The following is a 25,720-nucleotide window of genomic DNA, read 5'->3' on the forward strand; positions in this document are numbered from 1 at the left end:
TGCTTTTTACGTTGGTTTCTTTGTTCCTCCAAAATAAAACTGACAGTTATCCTTTTGTAAGCTATTCTGAGAACATTTTTCTCTTCTTTGAAACTGATTGATGCACTACTTTAAATGTTCCTGCAAATATCGTTTCAATTCAAGTTTCTGCATAATGTAATAAGAAGATAAAAGAATTCTATACTTCAACAAGAGACATTACAAAGCAACTAGAGACATTATCAAGGGCATTAACAAGCTCCTAATAGCAATAAAACCTTTTAACTGTCTGATGTAGAACATGCTCCCACCAAACCACCACATATTATGGTAATTGGCTGCAATTTCTGAATCTTTCATTGTAAAGTTACCAAGAGTTAGGTAGAACTAAAATGTGAAGCTGGAATCCACAGTTCAGTTGCTTATCCTTTATTATTATTATTATTATTGTGTTTTCCTTATAATATACAGAATCAGCATGAGGCCCAGCAGCAGCAGCCTTTTGTATTCTGTTTTAAGGTTGCTGATTCTCATGTTACTCTTGTTTCTCAATATTTAAACATACAGCTTTTCAGCCCTTCTACCAGCTATCATCTAAACAGAGTAGTACAATGTGCAAATTAGCCATATTCCAGTCACTTCATATGCTCATTCACTGGAACATTGGAAATTCATAATATGAAAGGAAACTTGACTTCAAGACTCTCATTTTCTTTATGAAGTAAAATAAGTACGTTGTCTGCTTTCTCCTCTATCCCTTCTTAAGAACTTTCAACTCAAGTTTCATCCAGCATCCCATGAAAATAAATACAAAATTCAGTAAACTATAAAAATAAAAACAGAATCCACAGCAGAAAAGTGGAGAACTGACATGAGGCTCCCTAGTGATTAACCTGCAGTTTAAAGCCGTATGTCCAGCTGACATGACTATCGTACCACGTGATCCTTCACAGGCTGGCAACCTGTTTACTAGAGAAGGGCAATCCTATTGGTATCTAGCATCATGCTCTGAAAAAGAAGCTGTCATTTCATGTCTCTGAATCAACCTGACTTAATGTACAAGGCACCAAGAAACAAAGTACAGGAAAAAAAAAAAAAACAATCCAAGGGAGGAAGGAAAAAAAAAAAAAGAAACTATTTCAGATCTGCAATATTTCTAGACCAAAACTTGGTGTTCAGACAACACAAAACCTGTCAGGCTCTATCTGCATTTAAATGTCTGGATTTGTGCGTATGAGAAAGGTTTACAGAAGATATACATGCTAGAAACACAAACCAGGGTAACTGGACCACCCCCTTCTTTTCCTTATAAGGGGGAAGTACTGCTTCATTTCTGAAATTCTTGCTCTTTGTGTGGAAGTTGATTGCTTGGACTCCACTCAGATCAGAAAATCACAGCATGCAATTTCTATCTGCTTCTTGTAATAGTCAGACGATTCTTTCATTACAGTATAAATTAGAGTAATCCTTTATTATTGCTTTTGTCAAAGGCTGCTTTAATTAGACTCACTTAAGGGTTTGCTGAGGCTTTTTGACAACAGAGTGCACAATTATTACACAGTTACCAATATGTTTCCAGCTCTGTTCCTAACCCAGCTCTTTAAGCCTACTCAGAACTGAAACAAAACCCGAGCAAATAAACTTACTGCTTAGCCTCAAAAAACCTTGAAACACGCTCTTCCCACTGCAATGTTCGTAACAGTCTGTGGAAAAAAGACCTCAGGAGCAACAGGAACAGAAGACACCTACCATGACACGGAACACTTAGGTGAAACATTTTATTAAAACATTGTAACTACCAGGACTGCTCCTTGGTGAAATACGAAATGGCATTTTGGCTTGACACCAGATTTCCTTTATAAAATTCCACTGAACTCTGCATAGCCTTGCCTTTTGCGTATCTCTGTCTTTCCGATGTTAACTCATTAACCAACAGCAGTGGGATATTGGCACAGTGTAGACAGAAATGGCATCACTCAGTGCCATGTTATCTCACAAACGTCGGCAGCGAATCAAAGCCTGCCGTCTCTGTCATACATCAACATTTTGAACAGTCACATAACTAGAGGTATTTTTAGGGCATTTTACAAGAATTTCATTGTTAAAGCAATAACTTTTCAAGTCGATGTTTCACAGGAAATAAGCAGAAAAAAGCCAGGGGTCTTAGAACACGAGATGGGAAATAATCAGGCATCACACCACTTTCCTTGGTGTACACTCCAGATAAGAACCTCCCCGATGCTGCCTTAAGAAAGGGAGACACCGTACTTATCCCTTGTAAACGCGCTAACAGTAGATTATCGCTGCGGCTGAGTGACACTCGAGCCTTTCCAAATGGCAGTCGGGTTTGAACTGACCGTTTAAACCATCGCATTAACGTGTTTAAGAAAAATACTACGCTGGGGCAGGGGGCCGATTAAAACCCGCACGGCGCGTGATGGCGGGGATCGGGGCGCGCGGAGACGGCCCGGCCCGGGGCTCGGGGCTGCGCGGCGGGGAGCGGCGGCCGGGGCCCGGCACGGTCCTCGAGCATCCCCTAGCGGAGCCCGGGAAGGTTTTGCCCGAGCCCGGCTGCTCGGCGGGCTCCTCGTACTGGCCGGACTGGGCGGAGAGGCGTCCTGGAAGCCCGGCGGGGACAGGCTTCCCCTTGCACCCCTACCCATTTTTTACACTTGGGGCATTCGCAGAAGAAATAACAAACCGGTCACGTTCAAAAATGTCAAATTGCCTACAGCCTAGGCCCTGGCCAGAGCCTGGCTGCACAGGAATGAGGGATGTGTTTGACATGATATGAGAGAGAATGAAATAGAAGAAGGATGAAAAGCTCCTCAGGATGTTTCTCCTAAATGTCACTTTATTTGAACAAGAAAGGGAGGAATGAACATACGGAAAGCAAACAGTGCCAGCAAAGTCAGCTCTAACTCATGACTAATAATTGCTGCTCAGCTCACATCAAGGGCCCCACAAGGCACAGGGACAGAGCTCTCACAGACATGAGGGCTGCTGCTATGACCCTGAACCCAGAGTCTCCACATGCCCTCTACTACATCCACATAATCCCAAAAACACAGTGAACTGGGCCCTGTCTTGCTCCGAAACTGGGGCCACCACAGAGTGGGCTTGCTGGCTTGCAGCAGCCTCCTGGTGCGGGGAACCAACACACCACTTGTTATCTGCTCCATTGAGCTACCTCCTCTTTACAGACAGGGCCAGACACAGCTGCTAATAAGGCACCTCCCTGGGCCAGGACAGCTCAAGTAGCATGCCTCTGCTGCCAGGCCACTGTAACCAGCTGCAAGCTGCTTTACCAGCTGGAAATGTGAGGCAAAGCACACCAGCTCCAGCACAATGCACAACTCACGCCCACATCTTGGAAAAGACTTGCTTTTGGTCATTCCAGGGGCTCAGAGGGCATCTGTGGCTCAATTCTACAGCTGTTTTCCTAATCGTCATTGTTTCTTTCCACACAAAAAAAATGTAGCCTGGCATTTTGCAGAGTATTGCTGTAAATCCAACATTTCATTACAGCTGCATTACATTTAAGATGCAGTCCACCTTAGACAAACAATTTTTCCAAAAAAAAAAAAAAAAAAAAAAAAACACATGGTGAGAGGGTGGAACTAAATAACCTTTAAGATCCCTTCCAACCCAAGTCATTCTATGATTCTTTTTCAAAGCCTTTTCTCCTGCACTGGTGTAACACAGAAAGGAATGTCAGCATAAGAACTGGCTCAGTACACGGAATAAGCAGCCAAGTCACTGATCCTAGGGGACACACTGTCATCCCAGGAAAAAGAAGGAAAAAAACCACACAAATATCCTGCGTTTGATAGTGGAGACTAGCCTGTTTATGCAGTTTGCAGCACTGCATCATACCATAAATGTCTCAACAATTTAAGGCATTATTACACAATCTAATCAATGTTTAAATATATTACAGATCTCAGCAGCAAGTGAAAGCCATACCAGGTTACTACCACCTGCTTTAGCACAGACAGGGATAGATGACCCCCCACACACACACGTGAATTTTTCTCTCACAGCATTAATTTCTTCCTTTCTTGGGGAGCAGCATGGCTCTGTCTGGTCAGAGCAGCCCCATGTAAATTCCCTGACAGCCCTTTGGTGCAGAACTGCCACTTGAAACCACAGCACAGAGTTGAGAGTGCTGCTGGACTGTGGGCTGTATCTGCTCTCCCCAGCACAGGAGCAGCCCTCCCCCACATTGCCCTTTTACTTCTCCAGCATTTCTACCCCATCTCCCCCACACTTCCATTCCCCCTCTCCTCTCCTTTCCAGTTGTAATAGACAGCAGCAGCCAAACCCAAACCAGAACAGGTTTTTTTCCATGGTCAGACAGATCCAGGTGAGTCAGGCCTGACTCTCGTCTGTTTCCTGCTGGGGCTCTGCTGCAGGTTGCCTCCAGCACTTCATGAGGAACATTTTCCATTACATTTTTCATTTCCAACTCTCAACCTTTCTATCATATGATTTCAGGTTAAAACAGCAGGAATTTTGTACAGCTTATCTACTTCAATATGATCTTTCTGTCAGCTGCTAGAAAAAGATTAGTAGACATTAAAGCCAAAAGCCAAAATCCAGCTGTGATTCATCTCCAGCTTCACCCTGGAAACTTAACCTCATTCAAAATACCTGAGTTTTTCTATCTGAAACCAAGGGTTTGTACCCATGAACCATCACTTGTAACCTTAACAGTTACCACAACACACTTGCAATGAATGTAACCAGATTTCCTCGGCCGTGCATGTTTTTTCACGATTAACATAGTCCAACAGCTTAAATAGAAAATATCATGTAGTTTCAGCTACTGAACGTGCCTTTAGTGGCTGCTCACCATCCTGCAGGACCACCAGCACTGCTTTTGCCACAGGGAGGTAAAAGAAGAGTGGCAGAAGGGTCACACAGTCTTAGGCCACCATTACTGCCAGACAAGGACTCTAACCATGGACAAAAGGGAAAAGAAGGAAAAAAAATATAAATTCACAGGATATTCTCTCTGTCCATCTCTGACCTTAACACTTTTGTACATAATAAGAAAATACACACAATAGAAAAATAACACTGAAGCTTCCCAATGTATTCTTAAAAGAAAGGGAAAAGCATCTGACAAGATGTCTTTCTCCAAACCAACAGTGTTTGGTACTCCTAGTGTCACAGCTCTTCCACAGGATCCAGGGCAAACTTCTGCCATAAGCCTAACAAGTAACATCTCTATTACAATACATGGTGTATATGTATTATACTGGATTAGCAATGAGGCAAATGTTATTTCCACCGTTTAAAATCTATTTCCACATTTCAGAGTGCTTATATATCATTTCACAGAATTATACGTATTCTTTCATGAGCTATCACTTCTGCGTCCTTCCTGTATTAATTTCTTTTGCATTTTTCACCTCTCTTGTGTTACACCAGTGGTTCCTAAGCTGTAGGGCACAGAATTAAAGCAACTGATCTACAGGAAGGGTCCACAGCTCTTCATTGCCTTCACAATATTCAAGTTTCAAAAAGGAGGACACTATTCCTCCTGTTCAAACTACACCTTGCCAAATACTGGGACTCCACAGTTGCCTAAAGAAAGGCAAAGAAGCTGAGGAGTCACTGTCCCTTTTCTATTCTAAAGAATAATGGTTTCATAATGGAATTTTCCAGTAGGTATATCTGGTCATATAACCAATCAGGATAATTTAAAAAATTCACAAAAGTATGTATCTGTAGCAAAGTGTAGAGATTCCAGAATTTTGCAAATCCCAGACAGTCTTGATCCTCTAATTTACACTGACATCACATAACAATGACCTGTCTACATCTGACATTAAGCATAATTTAATGCTTGTTAATCAACAGTGAGACAAAGAGTAAGCCCCGCTTTCTTTATCTAATGCTTTTTTTCTCCTCTGCTGGGACAGTTAGAGAATTTGTCTGGTTCTGTCTATCATCTTCTTTGATAAACACCAATCACTGAAGTAAATCTGATAACTAGGCTGACTTCTGACCTCTTCATTCATATTTGTGTCATATATAAATATGTTGCTGGCAATATTTTCTGGTGGCAAACTACTTGGTTTTTTATCCTGTTAAACAGAAACGTATTATAGAACAGAACATAAGGGAATTTCAAAGCATTATAAATATAGGATTAGGAAACTTGCCAGCAATATCTATTGCTGACAGCTGACTTTAATAAAGTTCATCAGCATTAATTGCCTCATTGTTGAATGACTTTTGCATGTAATTATCACCAGTCTAAACACAGATTGCCTCAGGTACAGTATCTAATGTGATCGTGTGTTCTGAATCCTATTAAAATAGCTGAGATGAAGCAGAGATTATTCTCTCCCTATCAGTAGGGAAGTGTAAGAAGCAAGAGAAACAGGGATAAATTATTTGGCTTAGTCTACACAGTGTCAGTTTCTCTGTATCATCCCAAGATTTCCAGCAATGCTTTGGTGCCATAGATGCTGAAGCAAGACTTAGAGATGCCAAATCCATACCAGTGTCATTTATCTCAAGGACAAGTGAAAATTCCTGCGCCCCACTAGAAAAGAAAATGCCTGAAGCATGATTGCTAAAATGGGCTTTAAACGTCATGCTATATTTTAATAGACAGAAAGATGGATACATCAATGTCTAAAATAATAATTGTTAGATTATATTTATCAGAACAAGGCAAGGCTGGAATTATAATTTGAAGTTGCCTAAGCTCCAGTATTGTGAGCTAAAACCCACAGAGAGAGGACAAAAAAACCCTTCTCTGAACTTCTATGCTGTTTTAAGATGCTTTCAAGATCTAAAGGCTCAGCATCAAAGACAAAATTTCATACATTTTACACCAGCCTAAAACCTTCATACCATATTGCTATCCCATTCCCAAACTCTACTGTCTCAATAAAAAATAAATAAATCAATTACAGTTTCCTTTCCCATTTTGAGACTCACTTAGCAAAACACATTCTGCTTTTTTGAAACCTTACATGCAATAGACACATGAAGGTTTTAAAAGCCTCAGCATTGTCTTAGCAATGAGTTGCTTGCTAGTGTCAAATACCCACCATTCTCATGTATATACATACCTCCGTGCATAATTTCCTAGCATCTACCAGGCTTCTGCTGCGACTTTTCAGCAAAATTTATATTCACGGTAGCGTTTCAGCCATAGATTTAACAACAAATGGCTTCAAAACTGTTACACAGTACTTAAAAATACAGCATGAAAACCTATTGAACTACTTTAAGTAGTCAATAAAGATTTGACTGTGGAGCACAAACAGCTTCAGGAATTCTGTAATATTTTTAAACAGTACTAAGCAGTTCTTGATTTGATTGTGTGTGCTGTAAAGGGCTTGTGCTGTCCACTTGTAAGAAAAGTAGCTGCAGACAAATGCTTGAATAAAGACAAGACTTGTCGCATATTGCCTTGCCTTACTCCGCCTCACATTGCTTTTTCTCTCAAGTTTATTAGCGTTAATAACTAGAAGCACTGATGTAGCCTTTTAGGGTATTAGACCGAACCTGTAAATTAATGCATTGGTTCATCACAATTCATTAATCAAGCCTGTGTTGGATTTAACAGACAGCAGATTATTAAAGACACCAAATTACACAGACGAAAAAACCCAGCTCCCAGAGGGTCAGATGTAATGTGAATGGTTTTGCATAAAACCATAAACCTGCTATTAAATTAAAAACAGGCAAAAATTATGTCCACTGCTTATCTAAAGTAATTTTTTTTAAAGGGATGTTATGCTAATTTACTTCTTAACTGGTCCTGGTTACACAGCAAAGGACTAAAGGTTAACTGCAACGGCTCCTCTGATGCTTGGTTAAGCAACTTACACTAACATATCCTGACTGAGGTGAAGAAATTAATGAAATTACTACTGTAATTCATTACTAATGGAAAACTGTCAATGCTTTCAGCCAGCAGTTCACACAAATTTTCTGCAGACATGAAGACCTAGTACAGTGACTCATGCTCTTAGACTTGCTACTCTTATTTCAAGTCCCAGCACCATTCATCAGCCGAACTCTATGCCATGCTATCTAGCAAAGTTTAGCAACCTTTGATCTCAATATCTGAGGTCTTTCTATGCCTGTGACACAGGTTTACGAACAAAGAAAAAATAACATGTAATTTTCAGCATCAATCTAAGGAATGTTAAAATAAACAGTTCTTAGAGGCAAAATCACTGCAACCAGCAACCACAGTATAGCAAACATAGGAAAGATTGTAATTTGATAACTAATGATGCCAAATGCAAACAGTATAAATGAATATAAATTTCATAACTCAATTACCATTTTAAAGGACATTTATAAAGTACTGAGGCGGTAAATTGCCCATTGTGCTACCTAGTCTTCTTCTCCCTGATTTCCCTCAAGTACATCTAGAAAATCAAACAAAGATAGTTTAGCAAAGTCATTCATTCCTGAAAAGAGACTTATCTGTGACTACTGTAATCATCACCTTCATACAACAAGGATGTTATATTCAATCACTTTGACATAAACAAAATATTAAATATTACTTCGCTACATATAGCACGAAACTCCTAATAGAAGCATTCTTTTATGTTAATTTATAGGACACTTGTTTTATGGTTGTGGGGTTATTCTGGGAGGAAGCTAATAAAGATAATGTTTATGATCTTCCCATTGATTCACTTTTTGTTTGTGAGCAAGAAAGCTACTGTTTGTGATGGTCATAAAAACCCAAGAGAAAGGAGTTGCACAGCATGGCTCCCAGTACAGCAGCAGCGTTAAATTACACAAACAAAAATGAGATTTTAAATATCAGTCCAGATTATCCCAAGGAGAAGAGCAGAATTAAAAGAAGTAGGGAAATCCCTGCCCATACAGGAGCTCAGCAAAGCACACCCACAGCTGCCTTGAGTCTCTTCTGTGCATCCCTAAACATGAAATGGAAAGAAGATCTAACATAGCAAGAGCAACACCAGAACAGCAAGCACTTTTAATGGAGGAAGACAGCAGATTTGCTGTAGCACCCTTCCCTCCCAGCAGGGTACTGCTGATGGCATCCAGCAAGCCTGACTAGAGAGTCCCCATACGTCACCCAAGTGTCAAATGGCATCCTCAGGAAAAACCAGTGAAAGCAAACAGCACAAGGAGGTGAACCAGAGAAAAGCCTCTCTGCAGATGATGCCCATTCCTTATATTCAGCCCAGAACCATCTTGTTGGCTGATCTCAGGGGCCAAGAGCTAAGGTGGGCAGGATCCCAGTGGTCTCAGATGGCATTTGTCAGGCTAAGCTTTTGCCAGGTTCAGAAATGAGAATTTCTCTTAACTCATTGAAGGATATTACAAGAACTCCTACTAAACTCCAGCTAGCCCCAGTGTCACAGTGCAACAGAGCCACAGCACACAGTGAGAGCACAGCAACAAGCAAAGTGTCTGTCATCTTCACTTCACAATTGTCACTCCTGGGGGCTCAAAAATTAGGTAATGCAACCTAGAAACCGAAGGAAAGATAAGGTCTTTAAGGACAAAGCATGCTTGGAATTTATTTAATTTAAACGCCTCTGGTTATGTTATTTAACACATGAAAATGACATACTTCTAAGTTAATTCTCACTAAAATCATGTGGGTACCACTCTTGTGCACACACATGTATCACCAGGCTATAACATATTTTTGCACTGTCCTTTTGCCAGTATCCCACTCTCAATCTCTTCTTCAAACACAGGACTTGTAATAGCCAGTGATGCAATTTATCAACTTTTCCTTCAAGATTTTAGGACATTATGGCCTCACTCTAGAACTCAGTGGGACAGACTGATCAGTCCCTTTTCTCTGCAGACCTGAGGAACTAGCACAGTTACTCACCCTGCTGGTCTGCTGCTAAAATGTTCTGAACCACCTGGGGGGCTAGGGGAGAAATTTAATACACAGATGTAACACTATTGTAATAGCTGAGCTTTTCTGTATTGTAAGATATTTATCATACATATGATACAGACATGCATATCATAGGATATTACAAGGACTAACTGAACAACAAATTACACCTTCCTAGCGCTACAAAATTTCTTTAAAGTACAGTTTAATCTGTTCCTTAATTATATAAACTCTGCAAAGAATAACATTATTTAAATGCATTATGCAAATGCTTTTAATTTATGACAGATTGCTACTTCAAATACAAATATTAAATCTCTATCAGATTCGTTGAGGTAATGCACTAATATGCATCACTAAGGTCTTAAATTCCTAAGTAGCAGTAGTGTTTGTTAGATGCAAATAAGGATTACTTTAATTAAAATACTATCCTCAGCATCTCAGAAGATTTAATCCAAATCTTTATATAGGGCACATTCATTATCTATCTTCAGTTAATAAAAAAATGACCTACTTTGGTTACATTTTAGAATTTAACGTTGATTACCATTTTGTTAATAGAAATAAGATTCTAAAGACTTTAAAGACAAGCCGAAAGCAATTTTGCCAGCCTAATTAAAATACTATTTAATGGCCTCAGAAGGAGCTTTGCATTTATTCATAACTGTAGAGGTAGAATTTTTAGAAATGTTTTTAAGATATTGAATCAGACATCAGACGCCTAAAAGTATACCTAAAGAAAACAACTGAGATTTATAAGCAATGAGCTTAAAACACAGCCTGAAGAGTGCTGGCAAAGAACTCCTAAACCCCACAGGGACACTTTCGAACAAAGAGAGCTGTCCTGATAAACTCAACAAGACTACTCACTTCTGAAGGAGGCGGCCCATACCATGTGTCTTGGCAGAAGCAAGGCTTAAATTAATCATAACACTCCAAACGGAGCGTCAAGTTTCTGCTAAGTAGTAGTTTCCAAGGAGACATGATGCTTATCAAAATACTCTGATGCACTGCAGCCTGCCAGATCTAAGACAGTATCTGAATGGGATAGTCGCTTCTTACCAAAATGCAGCTTATTCTGGATTAAATCAAGGTCACTGTAAATTCAGTGAGAAGGTAATGTTTGAAGCGAGCAGTGGGAGCATACCTCCCACCACAAAGCTTCTCCTGCTGCAGGATTGCAGGGGGTAAAAAAAGTGAAGTGCAGCCTGCCTCTAACTATCCTCTACTCCATGCAAAATGTGGGGGAGAAATGTGCATCCTATAGAGACACTGTGTCAGGATTTGTTCTTCAAACTCCCACACTTCAATATCCTAAAACACAGTATTCACTTTTTAAGCTAACATGAGGTGATGGCTGAATGAGAAGACTTGCCCATTCATTACCCAGCAAAAACACAAGTGCAAAGAGTTTCTCTTATTAGATTGAATTCAGACTGGCCACCTCCAGTTATTACTGGATTTCATTTATTATAAGGTTTCAAGAGACAGAAAATCTTGCTGCTTTCAAGAGACACAATGTTTATGGCCTTCCACTAAAAGTTATTATCAAATCCTACACTGTGAACCCAAAAGAGTTGTGGCTGGGTCCTATATCACTGACAGGTACCCCCCCTCTTCCCAGCTCCCAGACATATTTGCAGAAAAACAGGTAATGCACACATTTCCCTCGATTTCTTTTGCCACTCTCAGTCCAAAAGCAGCAGCCACAGCCAGCAGCGATATCCCATCCCACATACACCTATGGGCCTATCCTCCTTGACCCTGGGCAGCCGATTGCTGCATGCAAGGAGTTAATTTTATTAGACAAAGGATTTTTTAAGCCTAAAAAAACTGATGACATTAGAAAGCTCATTGTAAATTTTACATAAAGAGGTCTTGTCTCTTTATCATTACATAAATGTCACCCTCTGAAAGACTGTTGTCACAAATGTCTCCCGTGAGTGCAGGATCTGTCGGTAACACAGCATATAAGATGCTTGTTCTTCTCGTAACTTGCACTTTTGAGTAATTATTAGTTCCTTAAACATTTAAAATAGATCTTTCCACTGGTGCTTTCACCTCTCTGGGTCACTGCAGGAATGTGAGCCCCCATGGCTCATAGTCCCCTTTCAGCACTCATTTTCAAAGACACACAAAGCACAGACAATCCAAGAGTCAAAAGCAGACTCCTGAGGCTAAGATCTGTTTTTCCCCAAAACTCTTCCGTATGTTAATACAACTCCCTTTTACTGGGTTTCATGCATGAGACAAGGGACTCTAAAATATCCCTTATCTCACGGAAAGCACAATAGTCAGAATTTTTCCCCTTTCAACTCCCAGCTACTCCTCTTCACAAAAGCATAGGCTGGAAAGACGATAAGGGCAGTATTCCAGCAGATCTGTCCTTCTCTCTTCCTGTATTATTAAGAAAATGAAAAAATGTTAAAAAACATTACCTCGGAAATGGAGGCAGGCTTTGGTGAGATAAGCCACTCCTCCATGTCGCATATTCCACCAAAGGGATTCATACTGGGCTCGGTATCTTCTAATGGTTTCATCAGTTAACATTAAATTGCTTTCAGATAGGAATAGAAGAATTTTCCTTGCACCACACTAAATAATTTGCCTTTATACAGACTGCATAAACTGCATTTCTGAAGAGGAGCAAACAATTACTGTTCCATTTATATAAGTGACAGTGTATGGCTTCTCAGATTGGCAGCCTGTATCCCATAATGTTTGTGTTTAGCTGTGCGGTTCTCTCTCAGTGTCTGGTCATTTTCCTACACTTGGGAAAAGGAAAGTTATTTCACAGTAAGAATGCAGGATTGTGCTGCATAGCACGGACCTTTGGAGTAAGGTCTTCCTGCCCAGAGACGGCCCTCAGTGTCAGTGCTGGAACTGCTCTCATATGGAAATAACCCCAGTAACAACCGGGACATTTAATGGGATAACGTCCATGTAGCATATGTAACATTTCTGGGATTTACCAGGCTGGGCAACAATTCTCCTTCTCCTGTTTCTGAGAAGCCATGGGTTTCTGTTTGGCAGTGAAAACTCCATCATTTTCACTTTGTATCCAAAAGTAAATTTCCACATTTTGGAACAACTCACATCATGTTTGACCTGGAGCAAAAACCTGAGCTTTACTGCAGATTATTTGTTCACGTAGTAGTTATTGTTCAAAGGTTTAGCACATTCCAGCATCCCCTCCAGCCTTAGTAGGCAAAAAATAATAATAAAAAAACCCTTGCCCTTACAGTAGCCTTTCAAATACAGCCTTGCACGACCTAAGAGCTGTCACTTTGATTGCCACAAGCTATGTTTTGCCACGAAAGTGATCTTTTCCCAGGCCTTTGGTTCCTCTTCTGCTTGCCACCAGCCAGCATAAAGCTAAGTCTGTTTCACAACAACAAAATCTCCCATTCAGGATAAAGAATCAGAACCCTTTAGAAAGATTTTTTTTTTTATCCTTTTTTTTTTTTTAGATTTCCAAGTGAGATCTACAAATCTGTTAAAATTCTGTTACGCCTTCAAGATGTGCTTCCAAAAGTACATCCCAAACTTTTCTTTTGCTTTGCACTATTGGAAAATGATGAGGTGGCAACTAAATGGCATAAATATAATCTCTTGCTGCTGGCTCAGGAATAAAAATCCTCATTTCTATCTAGAAAAAACTTAGACCTCCTTGTTACAATTTCTAAAAAGGCCCTAAAATTTTGTAACATGCGCTTCAGCATTATAATGATGTGCTGTTAGCAAGAAATATTCTGAGAGCTGTAGCACCTTCCTACTTCAGATTCAGAAGAAACGTAACAGTTCGTTTCCTCTTAGGACTTTCAATCTCACTTTCTGCCTAGAGGCAGGAAAACTTTTTTGCCACTAAACAATTATCCACAACCCATTTGTTTCAACTCAGCAAAGAATTCACAGGAAAAATATACAAACTACATAAGTAAGAAATTAATTTCCCCTTTTTACAAAGCTATTACTTCCCCCATCACCTTGCTCCTCTTAGATATGCCATGCCTAACTCATACTGAGAGGGTGGCTCTTACCCCTTACGCATATGAAATTATTGACCCATAACAGGTTTGCAGCAGTTAAATCCTGTAATCTATGTGGAACTGAAGCACAAAAGCTTCCCAAAACATTGAGCATTTGAGGAAGGACAACGCAACATCTCCGCTCCAGGTTTCTATAATATCTATGCAGAAAAAGTCTCACAAAAATTAAACACTTACCGAAGTTCTGATCCCACACACAAGTAGACATTTCTTTTGACAATCCTCCTGGTCCTTGCTTTGCAGAACGCCCATGCTCTGCAGGCAACCAGCTCCTGAGAGCTGCCGCTCACCTCCCCAGTCTTTCCAGCCACCTGGAACGCCTGCTTTCCCTATCTTGTAAGACTTTTTGCAGGTTATTCCCTCAACAAAGCCTCTGTCATCCCTTGGTCACTGTGGAAAATGTCTAAGAATTGCACCAATTCCTTTGCACAGCCTACAGCTCTTGAGCTAGGTTAGTCATCTCTATACCCACAAAAACTTCCATTATTTGTTCTCAGCTGTGCAGGCTGTATCTACTAAAAAAGAAAATGACAATGAAGCTACACATTTATTTCAAGCACTCCCATTTTTGGCTTGGATACAGTAACAACATCTTTGCTTATATCCCCAAAACTCTTTCCAGGGAGTAATCCATCAAAACAAAAACTTTCTTTTGGCTTCTCTGAGAGCCACATCACAAGAGTTTTTGTTGCTGTCTGCTCCTTTCTAACATCTCCACTTCTACCAAATAAAAATCACCCTCTGGCGAAGCTCTATCTGTATAGCTCCACTTCTCTTCAGCTTCTCACAAGGAAAGCACTTGCACAGTTAACTCCATTTGCTTTTAAAAAGAACTGCTTTCCATATTATCTCTGCTGAAAGGTATTCATAGCATACACTTCCATGAAAATATTCCATGCTTACGTAAAATACTCCAAACTTAGTGCTTGAGCAGAAACCAATAAAAATATTTCACATTTTTTTTTCCTAAGTGCATCCCAAGAACATCAAGTGTACACTGATTTTAGCACCTTCAGTCTTAAAATCACGGCCTTGATTCAGCACTGCAATGCTCCTTGTGAGCAGCAGGAGTGCCACCTGCACCAGGAGTGGCCCCACCCGGGCCTGGAGAGCATCCCGCCTCCAGCCAGCAGGTACACAGACCTACAACGGTACAGCGAGTCACCTGCTAAGGTCTGCTCAAGAAAACAGTGATCATTTCACTATTTCCCATAAAAACTGGTCGCTTCTTATCCTCAGAAAAGTAAGAGTCGACAGTAAGAAGCCTTTGCTCCTATGCAGAGATCTTTTCTATCAAGTTTCATCCTAAAATGGCTCCTTGCATCCAAGCTATAATCGATAATGTGTACATATAATGAGTAACAGATATATATTTATAATGGGAAATACTGATAAAACACTTATCACAATTCCACAATCAGCCATTTTCTGATGGAGGATACACACCGATCACTCGCATTATGTTGCTTCAGGAATGCAAAGAAAACGAAAATGAAAAATGTAATGACCGTTACTTTATTAGCATAAAATTAAAGCATGTGAATACCTAATTGACTGAAAATATGAGGTATTCCTTGTTAGAGTCCAAAGAATTCCTTAAATTAATGTGAAAATTTTGCTTTTAGGCAATTTCTTCTGTGACACTGAAGCGTTTTCTTTGCTGCAGGTTCATACTGCAGGGTTAGAAAACATGAACTAATACTGATGTAAAAGCCTATATGTGAAAATAGCTCAGAACAATAACTGCAAAATGCTATTGGTGTATTTACATTTCAAGCTCCATTTATGCTGATAATTAAGCATACAAACAATCATTGTTCTTATATAACACAAAACTAAGTACACCTACAAAATACAAAAACCAAAACCAAGTACAGCCAGCCCTGCATGTATTATGGACAAGAAGCTAGGATAATAATGGTTAATAATACCGTAAGATACATGAAAGCTGATTCCTACAACTGCACCATTTCATAATAAAAGACATTTCAGTTTTAAACTCTGACAGAAATACACTATGTGCAACATTTCAATGTTTCTATTTTCACAGATAAGTTGAACAAATCAAGGGACACTGGGTTTTAAATCATCCATATATGTGTTTTATTAAACTGTTTCTAAAGAAAATCATGTAAACAAAACATCTTTCCACTATGTTTTTGTTTGTTTGTTTAATTTGTGCTCATTACAGCTCCTCTGTGCATAATTTATTCTAATACTGGTGTTTTTGTGGGTCATTCCCACAGAAATAAGAGACAGACTTGTTATGAGAAAATGAGATAAAACTATAGAAATACAAAAATTAGTTTTATTCACAAAACAACCAAATCTACTTTCAATTAGTTTTTTAATAAAGGATTTTCATCTTGGAGTTCTAACAGTGTCTCGTCTCCCCTGGAATAACAACAACAAATGGGGAGCAGGGAGGGAGGGAACTATAATCTTAAATGAGACGGAACTGGTGGAGGCGGGGAAAAGGCTGACAAATTCCCAATATTGATGATGCCCCTCAGGAAAGGTACTTCCCTCATCTGGAACTCTGCATTACTTCCACTGAAGCCATGAAACTCTCCCAAATGATTAGCTGCTCATACAGATTTCTTTTCAAGATCTATCGATCACAACCCTTAACTGCAGTCTGTATACATTACAAATAATGTTTTCAAAGATGATACAGTAAGAAGGGAGTTTTGTTCAGGCTCCTCCCTCTAAACACGCCTTCTACTAACAAACCTGCCTGAGATAGCTAGCTACATCTCCTCTGGAGATAGCAGGTGCCCACCCATGGCTGGGGGTAGCACATCCTTCTGTGGAGCAGAGCACATCTCACCAAGATAAGAACAGATGCTCTGGATGTGATGTATTCATATAAGAACAGCCGTGCAAGTAGGGCTGATGTGGGGTTTGAGTTTTTACTTCAATGTCAATGTATCTTTCTCTTTCTTAATTCATCTTTTGTTTTCCTCACACTTAATAAAACAAGGGATTCATAAAGGCCAATTAAACCACAGTTTCATCCCAAAAAACTTGATTATTCAAGTCATCAGTCCTACTGCTACAGCTTTCATTGCAGCCTGACTTCCACAGTAAGGTATGGTTACATGGCTGTGCTGCCCATAAGGAAGCATTTTTTCTTTAAGTTTTAAATTCAACTTATTCCAGGTAAAATGAGGTTAACAACCTGAAGGAAGTTCTAACAGGTTTGATGAAAACAGGTAGCAGACTGAGAAGAAAAATAATACTGATACTTTAACGATTTATGCAGATCACAACCAGTATCAGACACTGGGAAATCCACCTGGGAAAGCAGTTGTGTCTTGCCTACAGGAAAGTTTTCATGCATACAATTTAGACACAAGCAAGTTCATAGGAAACAAGACTTTACTAAACAAGCTTCAAATAATTGTTTATAATGCAATATCCAAAAGAAAGTTAGCTTCTTATTTGTTAAAACATTTTTCTTTGCAGTTTTTTGGTTGTTTTTTTTTTTTTTTTTTTGCAAGTAAAATGTCTTACTCCAATAGCTATATATATTTCACTTACTTTTTAGACACTGAGACATGCACTCTTAACAATTCTCGGGAGCTTCGGCTTCGTTTCCTTGTGTTTTGTACTTCTGTGTCTGCTTCACTTCCTCTGGAGGGAGGAACATGCACCACAGTACGCATTTCGATGACTTCTGTGCCCCAGGGGCTCACAGGCTTACCCATCTCTTTTACTAGTAAATGCAAACACACCATCTGTTAACAGACAGCTGCAACATTCTTCCAAAAGAACAACCTTTAAAAATATTGTTTTCTTTCCTGAACACAAGATATCTCTCCTATCCTTCAAAACAAGTGATTGATTGACGGGTAGGCAAAAACGTTTGCTTTGACAGAATCAGACTGACATCAGTTTTCATGTTCTTCTTTGCTGTCTGAACAGTATCAAGCTGATCAGATCGGTAATTCTTCTCTAGCACAACAAACCACGCATAAATACCACAGCCCTTTCTGCACTGGACTTGTTGATTTGTCCAATGTAAGCTAGTGAGTAACAAAGTCAACTTTGATAATGGCACTGTGATTCTGTTCTATACATTCCTTTTTATGGCTCCTGGAATACAAAAGTCATCTAGCTTCTTTGAAAAGTTCTGACCAAACAGTTAACCAAGAAGGCATCGGGTAACAGTAACATTTCAGAAAATACACAAGCTTATAACCAAGTGCTACAAGCAGCCACTTACCCCACAGATGGCTTTTCTAAATATCTATAGCTAAATAGCTAAATATCACAGCTTTTACAGTAGTGAGGAAGAAGCTGGAGAATCTGCACCTACACTTGCAAGAAAGATGGCCACATCTGTATGCTTCAACTACTTCTGCAGTCATACACAACTTGAAATCACATGACTAGGTGAAATATTCCATCCAATTCCCAAAATTAACAGAAAGAATATTCAGCTGATTTATATGCCAGATGGATAAGGCCCTAGTTAGACTTAAATGGCCAAGGTGTTGATATGGGCTGGGCCAAAGTACCTTACTGTTCTACTGCCAGAACACTGAAGGATTTTAAAGATCTGGGTAAGGACATAAATCCATCAAAGAAAACACTACAATTGGCTTTACATCAGCTGATACATATCATTTTAATCAATTTAAATTCTTTACTTCAGTGGTTTTATACATTTTAGAATAAAAAGTAACATTCAGAAAGACATTTCTACGATTTTTATATCCGAAGTCACGTGAGCTCTTCCTTTAAATCAACATACAAGTGTTTATAGATTCAAGTAAACAGAGAAAGAGGTGTTTGTCTGCTAATATTTAAGGATTATTAAGTATATGCTGCCCTCTCATACTAAGATCTGTTTGCTATGTTTTTTAGAAAAATACCTTCCCATAAGCTTTCAAAGAGACATTAGTCCCAATTTCTAGCAGGCCATTATGGAAGACCACTATCACAAGAGATAAAAGACTAAACATGGAAAACAGGGACTGTAAAACAGTTTAATTGAAAGATTATTATTTTAACATGATTTTCTACCAATCTTTCATATTTACCATGCAAATATCATCATTAACTCAGTTACATCATGCATGGAAGTCAAAAAATCAGTTCTTAACATAGATGTTGTTTTCTCCTTATTGCAACTCCTGGCTTTTTTTTTTTTTTTTTTTTTCCCCAGAAAATCTTGTTTGTCAAATTAGTCTTTATCTCCCAGAAGCATCTGCAGTCAAATACTACTTTGGTCAGAGAGTCCAGTGTTTTGTTTTTATTTTAAGAGAGGAGGCACAAACTCAGAGAAGAGATTTGCAAGTCCTGCAGTTTCAAATTCCTTTTGTAGCTCATCCAGCGTTGAATATTCTTTGACTTCAAACATCTGAAACCTACATTGTACAAGAGAAACTCATGAATATGCCTCGATTTGTCAGAATGTAATTACCGATTCAGTTACTTTTCTATCCACAACAGTATTAAATTATACCTTTTATGCTGTGACTGTACTTTTGTCTCACACAGTACACTAATCATTTTCTCTTTGCATTTCTTTCCGCTTGAGTCCACATCGACCTTACAAGTTTTCTGAAGAATCAAGTACTCCTAAGTGACAAAAAGAACAAAATATTAAATGTCAGCCAGCATCTTTGAAGTTTAGCGATATTCAGAAATCTATATGAAACAAAGATCTTTTTCAGAACACAGTAATCAAATTTTTAAAGTTCATCCCAAAAAGTGCATGCCTGTTTCTATGCATCACCTTGAAGCTGAGCGCATTCTTAAGTAACCTAGAAAACACTGAGTTTGAAAAATCAAAACATTCTCCTCCAGTATCATCATAAAGGCCTGGCTAATGCAGCAGGACTACATAAACACAAGTTCAAAAGTGCAGTAGGAGCACCACATGGCGACAAGGAAGAAGACAGCTAGGAATGAGCTACTAGTATCTGTTATTACTTCCTCATCACAAATTTCCTGGCTTTGGGGTTATTTTCTGGGGTGTTTCAGAAACAGAGGAGACTGAATCTAGCTTATTACAGTCAGGAAACATAGGGAATGCAAGAGCAGAATTCCAGTGGGAACCCAATGGAATATGGGCCACAGGCTTCACTGGTTTCCTTCTCAAGGAATAACTTCTTTTTCTTAAATATGGAATCAAGTTGTTGGGCCTTCCTATTGTCCAATTGATCAATCTGTTTCCAAAATTGCTAATCTTGGAAAAACACACAGAAAATATTCAGACACAGGTTTCAGTAGTAAATCAATAGGAGTAGTCAACATTCATTGTTCCTGCACCTTAATGTTGCTCTTGTCACCCTGAAGAAGAATCAATATTATCTTGCCCATGAACATCAGTCTTCCAGTCAGTTTTAGATCTGAAGCCCATTTTTCCACAGTTCTGACGTATTTTGCCTTCGCTCTCATGTGATCTAAATGCAAAAGGAGCATCCAGATAGCATCCTCTGTACTTGCTCCTTTTGACAAAGTATTTTTTTCATTGCAAACTGTTGCTGGTTGCTTAATGACATACTTAAGATGCTGCTGTATCCAAAGAACCAGCTCATGTACCATGGGTTCAGAAAGATGCTTCTTTGCTTGTTCAAGTAATTTATCTTTTACGTCCATACACTGGGCCCTTGTAAGCTGGTCTGAGCTAACAGAAATTTCTGGTAGAGTTGACGGATAATTGACTGGTAAATGAAATAGCAGCTTTAAGAGTATATCTGTATCCACTAGCTCTTCCACGTTGATTTGAATTCTAAATGTGACTCCGTCCGTTTCTGGAAAGTATAAAAAATAAACATTAATAGTTTGCTTTAAGTTGAAAAACGTTATTAAGTTTTGCTATCTTCTATTATCAATTCAACTCAATGTGATTCCGTACTAAAAATGTGGTGTGTTTTTCTTGGAGGGATGCAGAGTTGCAACCAATAACTCTAACTTTACTTGCAGGGAATCCTAAAATGAAACACTTCCATATCATACTAGAAGGAAAATTATTTAGCACATTCTGAAAAGCATTCACACCTTTTGGCTCTTTCAAAGTCTAGGCAAGCCAGTAATAAAGAATTGTCCTAAAAACTTAAGTCAGCTTCTACAGCTCAATAGCAGCAGCAAGGACAACTGAAAATAGAGGGACGGAGCACTGCCCTGACTATGCTCCTAGAATAATCTGTAAGGCTTTTATCATCAATACCAGCACAGCCTTGTGTATTTTTGAAGATCTAACCATTCAAAGGCAGTTCAACGCTGAAAAGAGACACGGAAAGAAATAAATTCACAAATTCTTCGTCCCCTCAGCTTTCTGAGAAAATGTGTTTAGTTCTTCTGTCAACATCTCCACATTTACAACAGTTGAAATGAGATAATTAAAAGATCTCTGTTGTACATTTGATCCTAAATACTACACCCATCCACACATATATCCATATATGTATATCTATACCTCATGTATATATACCTGCATACGTACTCAAAACAGGTTCTCAGTCTATTTCAGAACAGAATTATATTCAATGTGAAAAGTATGCATACAGCATGAAGCATGAAAGACAAAAGACCACACTCTCCTGATAAATCACATAATCCAAATCAATGAATACGAAAGGACAGTAACTCCTGCAATAAAACCCTTCTTGTTTCACAGAAAAACAACACAAAACTTGATGATGTGAAAAGAGGGGACAAAGACCCAATCTCCTCTGCATCAAAAAAGAGGGTATCAGATAAAAGGTGATCTTCTTCAGATGTTCTCTGCTTCACCCTTTTGATGCGTTCCAAACACTTCACCCCATTTCTCACAGAAATTGCTGCAGTATCAGGCTGATTCACTCTAGGAGGGCAGGAGAAGCCAGATTTGAAAGGTAGATGAGAGCAGAACTGAGTTTCTGAGGAGCAATATACAAATACCAAATACAATAACTGAAGTATAGCACTACAATAGCATGGGCTGCCAGTCCCCCAGCCTCTGGCTGAACATCAGCATCACCTGATTCCTGCCCAACAGCCGCTTCATTTTACACCGTGTTGTCAATATATTTTGAAACGCACAGCCTGCAAATGAACTGAAGAACCAGCCAGGATAACCTCCCCCCTTCAGCAAGGGCCTGCCACTGTCCTGCATGCATCCATACGCCCACCACAATCTCATACCTCTCTCTGTGATGATGGCCTGGTTCCAGTGCAGTCATGCAGCCTCACATCCCAAGGCAGATTGCTCTGAGCCTGGCCACACTCATTTACATCTGCTTCAGACTTACTTTTAAAAAGGAGAACTTGTTCAAAACACGTGCTGGGCTGCGGCATGCAAAGTTTATTTAAGCATCGTGGTGCCCATGTTCTGCACCAGAACTGCAGACTGCTGGCAGAACAAAGAGCGACACTTGTTGTCCTTCATAACGAGGCTCTGAAGAAATACATCCTTTGTTCACACACGCTACAAGGTCTGAGTTGCCTTCACAGCAAAATGGCGATTATTTCTGAAATAAAGGTTTGAGTGTGACCTCCGTTGGCATTTAATGTGCTAATATGACTAAACTCAATATATTTTAACCTATTTTCACCCACAGCAGCATGCTTATCAGTATATTTAGCTCTAGCATACTTCAGATTTTTTTTTATGTTCCATGTCAGCCAGACAGATATCCCCCTCCCCTCCTGCCCAAAGGCAGTTTGTGCAACACATGCAGACTATTTTTATATTCAGAAAATGGCATCTATTAAAGTACAAGCTTGGAATATATAAATATATTTCTTATAGCAAATCAGATGAGTATACCAGAAAAGAACAGACTAACAAGTAAATTATGGATATCTATCTGTAATGCTAATCTTTCTAAATACACATGTAAGGTAAGAATGATATGCTGTAATTAGTTTACTTAAATTCATCAACACGCTGGTTTGGATAAAAACATATTTTACATTCTGAATAGTTCATTGTCAAATTCATGGAAGCTGAGGTTGTTAGCACACCTAGAGATCCGCAAAAGCATTTTCTTCTGGTCCTCAAAGCCATAAACCCTCAATGGCCTCCTTTTTGATTCTACAGATCTACACCCAAATTACTCTTAACAAATGAGATAGCAGAATCCAAAAGCCTCACTGTTACCCCTGTGCATGGTTTGTCAATGACAATTTATATGGTTTGAAGAGATAAAGCAAATGTAAGCTAGTAAACACAGCAAAACCTTACTTTAGACTAACTTAAGGCTTTTGTAACGCCAAAACAAAAATAAACTCACAACATAAGAAAACTTCCAACAATCATTACTGTAAGGAACCTTTTCAATTACAGCAGAAAACAATGGAAATCAACCAGATATTATTCATGGTCCTAACATATCGTGGGAACAACCTCACAAGGTTGCATAACACTAATACAAATATACCAGCCTGTCCACACTGAGCATCCATGGCACTTCACAATGTTCCCAGAAGGCTTCTAAGCCTTTTACATCCTGGTAATTTACTAACACAAAAACATTTTGCTGTATGTGAAGCACAGAGATGGATGTGCATCGTTTTCTCTGTAAGATTTGGAGAAACAGCCATGCACGCACAACATTCATATAAGCTTACATTTGTTTTAAGTATCTGTTAAGCCTAGATACTGTATTTTCAAGTAGTGCCTGACATAACACATCTGAACTTTGTCTTTTAAGAAAACAAAATTTAGTTGAGCAATTTCATCAACTATATTTTAAAAATACACCTCTAAATACCAAGTGAAAAAAAAGAGAGCAGCAGAACCACCTGCCTACACCAGGGCAAGAGGTGTGCTGCAGATAGAGACACAAGCCAACTCCACTTTTAGGCTACCCCAGAATGTTCTCCATGCAGGTGCTGATGTCTGTGTCCCTCTGAAGCTGTCTACACGTCTTCCCTTCCAATAACTGCCTGCTGTTCTCTGGGGATCTATTTCAATCGCTACTTTCAAATAATAGATTGGGTTTTATTTAATGAATTACTTAGTAACCATTTACAGCGAGTGACTGCAGGGCAGCCCCATGCTGCTTCCACAGACCGAGGCTGGTGGGGACCGCTGGGGTCAGCTCGTCCAAAGCCCACCTCAGGCCGCTGGTGGCCACGGACAAGGCTGCGGGGAGGGGAACCCCACGACAACCTGTGTCACCGAACTCCCGGCCTGCAGCACCTCGGAGCACTGCAGATCTGCTCGCCTTCCAGCCTACGGCAAAAACGCAGCACGAGCCGCGCAGCGCTGTAAATCCTGCACCCAAAGCCGCCCCAAGCAGCCCATGCCGCAGCCCAGCCTCGCGCGAGGAGCGGCCCCGCAGCGCCTCCTCTCGTTCCGAGCGGCCAGCAGCGCACCGAGCCGGGCGGCCGCGCGCAGTCCTGGCAGCACCCGGCACTCCCGGGCGAGCGGCTGCTGCGGCGAGGGCAGCGGGATGGCGCCGGGCCGAGCGGGGCCGCCGCGCCCCTCAGCGCAGAACCGCAGCCGCCTTCACCTGAGGCCGCCAACACCTCGCAGGCGCCCGGCTCGCAGTAGATGGCGGCGAGGGCCGAGACCTCCTCCAGCGCTTGCTCCGACATGGCCGCGTCTGCCCGCCGGGAGGCGGCCCCGCCTGCAGCCGCGCCTTGGGGCGGTGGCACGGCGCTGCCTTCCACTGCTCTTCGGTTTAGGCAGTCGCGGAAGGCCGTTAGAAGGGCAGAGCGGTGCAAGGGCGCGGGACCTGGGCCGACCGGCGGGCCTCGAGGCAGCTGCCGGCCGCGAGCTGCACCAGGGGCGGACGTAATGGCCTCCACTGCCGCGCGGCGCCGCCGCCATTTTGGCCGTCCGTCCCTGGGACGTGCGTTCCGCCGAGAGGTGCAGCCACGGCCCGGCGCTGGGGACAGAGGCACCCGTTCCGGCACTTTTTAAAAAACGGTTCCTAGGTATAAAACTTAACGCGACAATATCTGACCCACAGGGTATGCCTTGCATAGAGCCACGCCCCATAACAGCGCTTGTGATGGAGAGGTTGGTGTAATGACCACCTTTGCACCAGAAGCGGGCCCTTCCTTCCCGGTGAGGCAGGCGCAGGAACATAGAGCTGCCCTGCACAGCCAGAGCTCGGCTTGGAAACGCAGCATGCAGTCAGAAACACCATCAGAGCTATGCTACAGCTCGACACAGCTGACCAAACCACACAGACAGATGCTGACATGTACAGGCGTTCACAGACATAAGTACGTCAGTAGTGTGTGCAAGGAGTTACCAGGTCAGCCCCAGCTGTTGGCATCAGTGCACAACACAGAGAGCCTTGGTGGAATTGGATTTTGCTCTTCTTGCAGTCAGTGATGGTGCCTGTATGGTTCTCCTGGTGGTCATCCAGCTGAGGCCTGCTGCAGGCAATGACACCATGTACAGCTATCTCAGAGGTATTACTTGGCGCTTTCAACATTTTAGGACCCCCCAGCTGGAAATGCAACAGGAGGCTGAAAGGTTAGACAGCTGTGGGCATACATCACTGAAGTTGGTTTGTTGGAAATCACTTAAAAGCAAGGGATGGTTGGCTTATTTATTCAGCAAAGTGTATCATGCTATTTTTAATGCCTTATGTTCTGTTGAAATACCAAGAAATGCTGGGGTGCTGAGCTGGGAGCGAGTTAAATAACTTGCACAGATAGAAGACTGGAGATGTCAGAAGGGCTGCAAGGCAGCAGTCTGTGCAGCTGTTCAGAAGGCTTTGTGGAAATTAGCCTTAGAAGTACCTCATTCTATTAGTGAGAACTTCCTTGCCCTTGGTCTTTCCCCCTTCTCCTCATCCACTTTGCATATTCCATTTTACATGTTTAAATAAAAAAGTCGATGTAAATGTCTTCTAAA

General features: G+C 40.6%; 1 protein-coding gene across 3 annotated transcripts in view; it reads right to left on the minus strand.

Annotated features, from left to right (window-relative positions):
* The window catches only part of RWDD3 (RWD domain containing 3), a 40,393-nt gene extending 15,688 nt beyond the window's left edge, over positions 1–24,705 (minus strand). Inside the window, exons 1-4 of one of the 3 annotated variants that reach the window (XR_002441111.1) lie at positions 24,360–24,705; positions 20,188–20,672; positions 19,379–19,494; positions 17,449–17,623 (exon numbers count right to left, since the gene is read on the minus strand). Coding sequence is in view for 2 of the 3 variants with exons in the window: in XM_021404588.1 (XP_021260263.1) it covers positions 19,166–19,280; positions 19,379–19,494; positions 20,188–20,672; positions 24,360–24,444 (801 nt within the window). In the remaining variant the exon portion in view is untranslated. Of the gene's footprint in view, positions 1–15,984; positions 17,624–18,519; positions 19,281–19,378; positions 19,495–20,187; positions 20,673–24,359 lie in introns of those variants that run through there. The other 2 variants (XM_021404589.1, XM_021404588.1) reach the window with 2 other exon arrangements.

Source organism: Numida meleagris, chromosome 7, assembly GCF_002078875.1.
Source record: "Numida meleagris isolate 19003 breed g44 Domestic line chromosome 7, NumMel1.0, whole genome shotgun sequence".
Classification (NCBI taxonomy): domain Eukaryota; kingdom Metazoa; phylum Chordata; class Aves; order Galliformes; family Numididae; genus Numida; species Numida meleagris.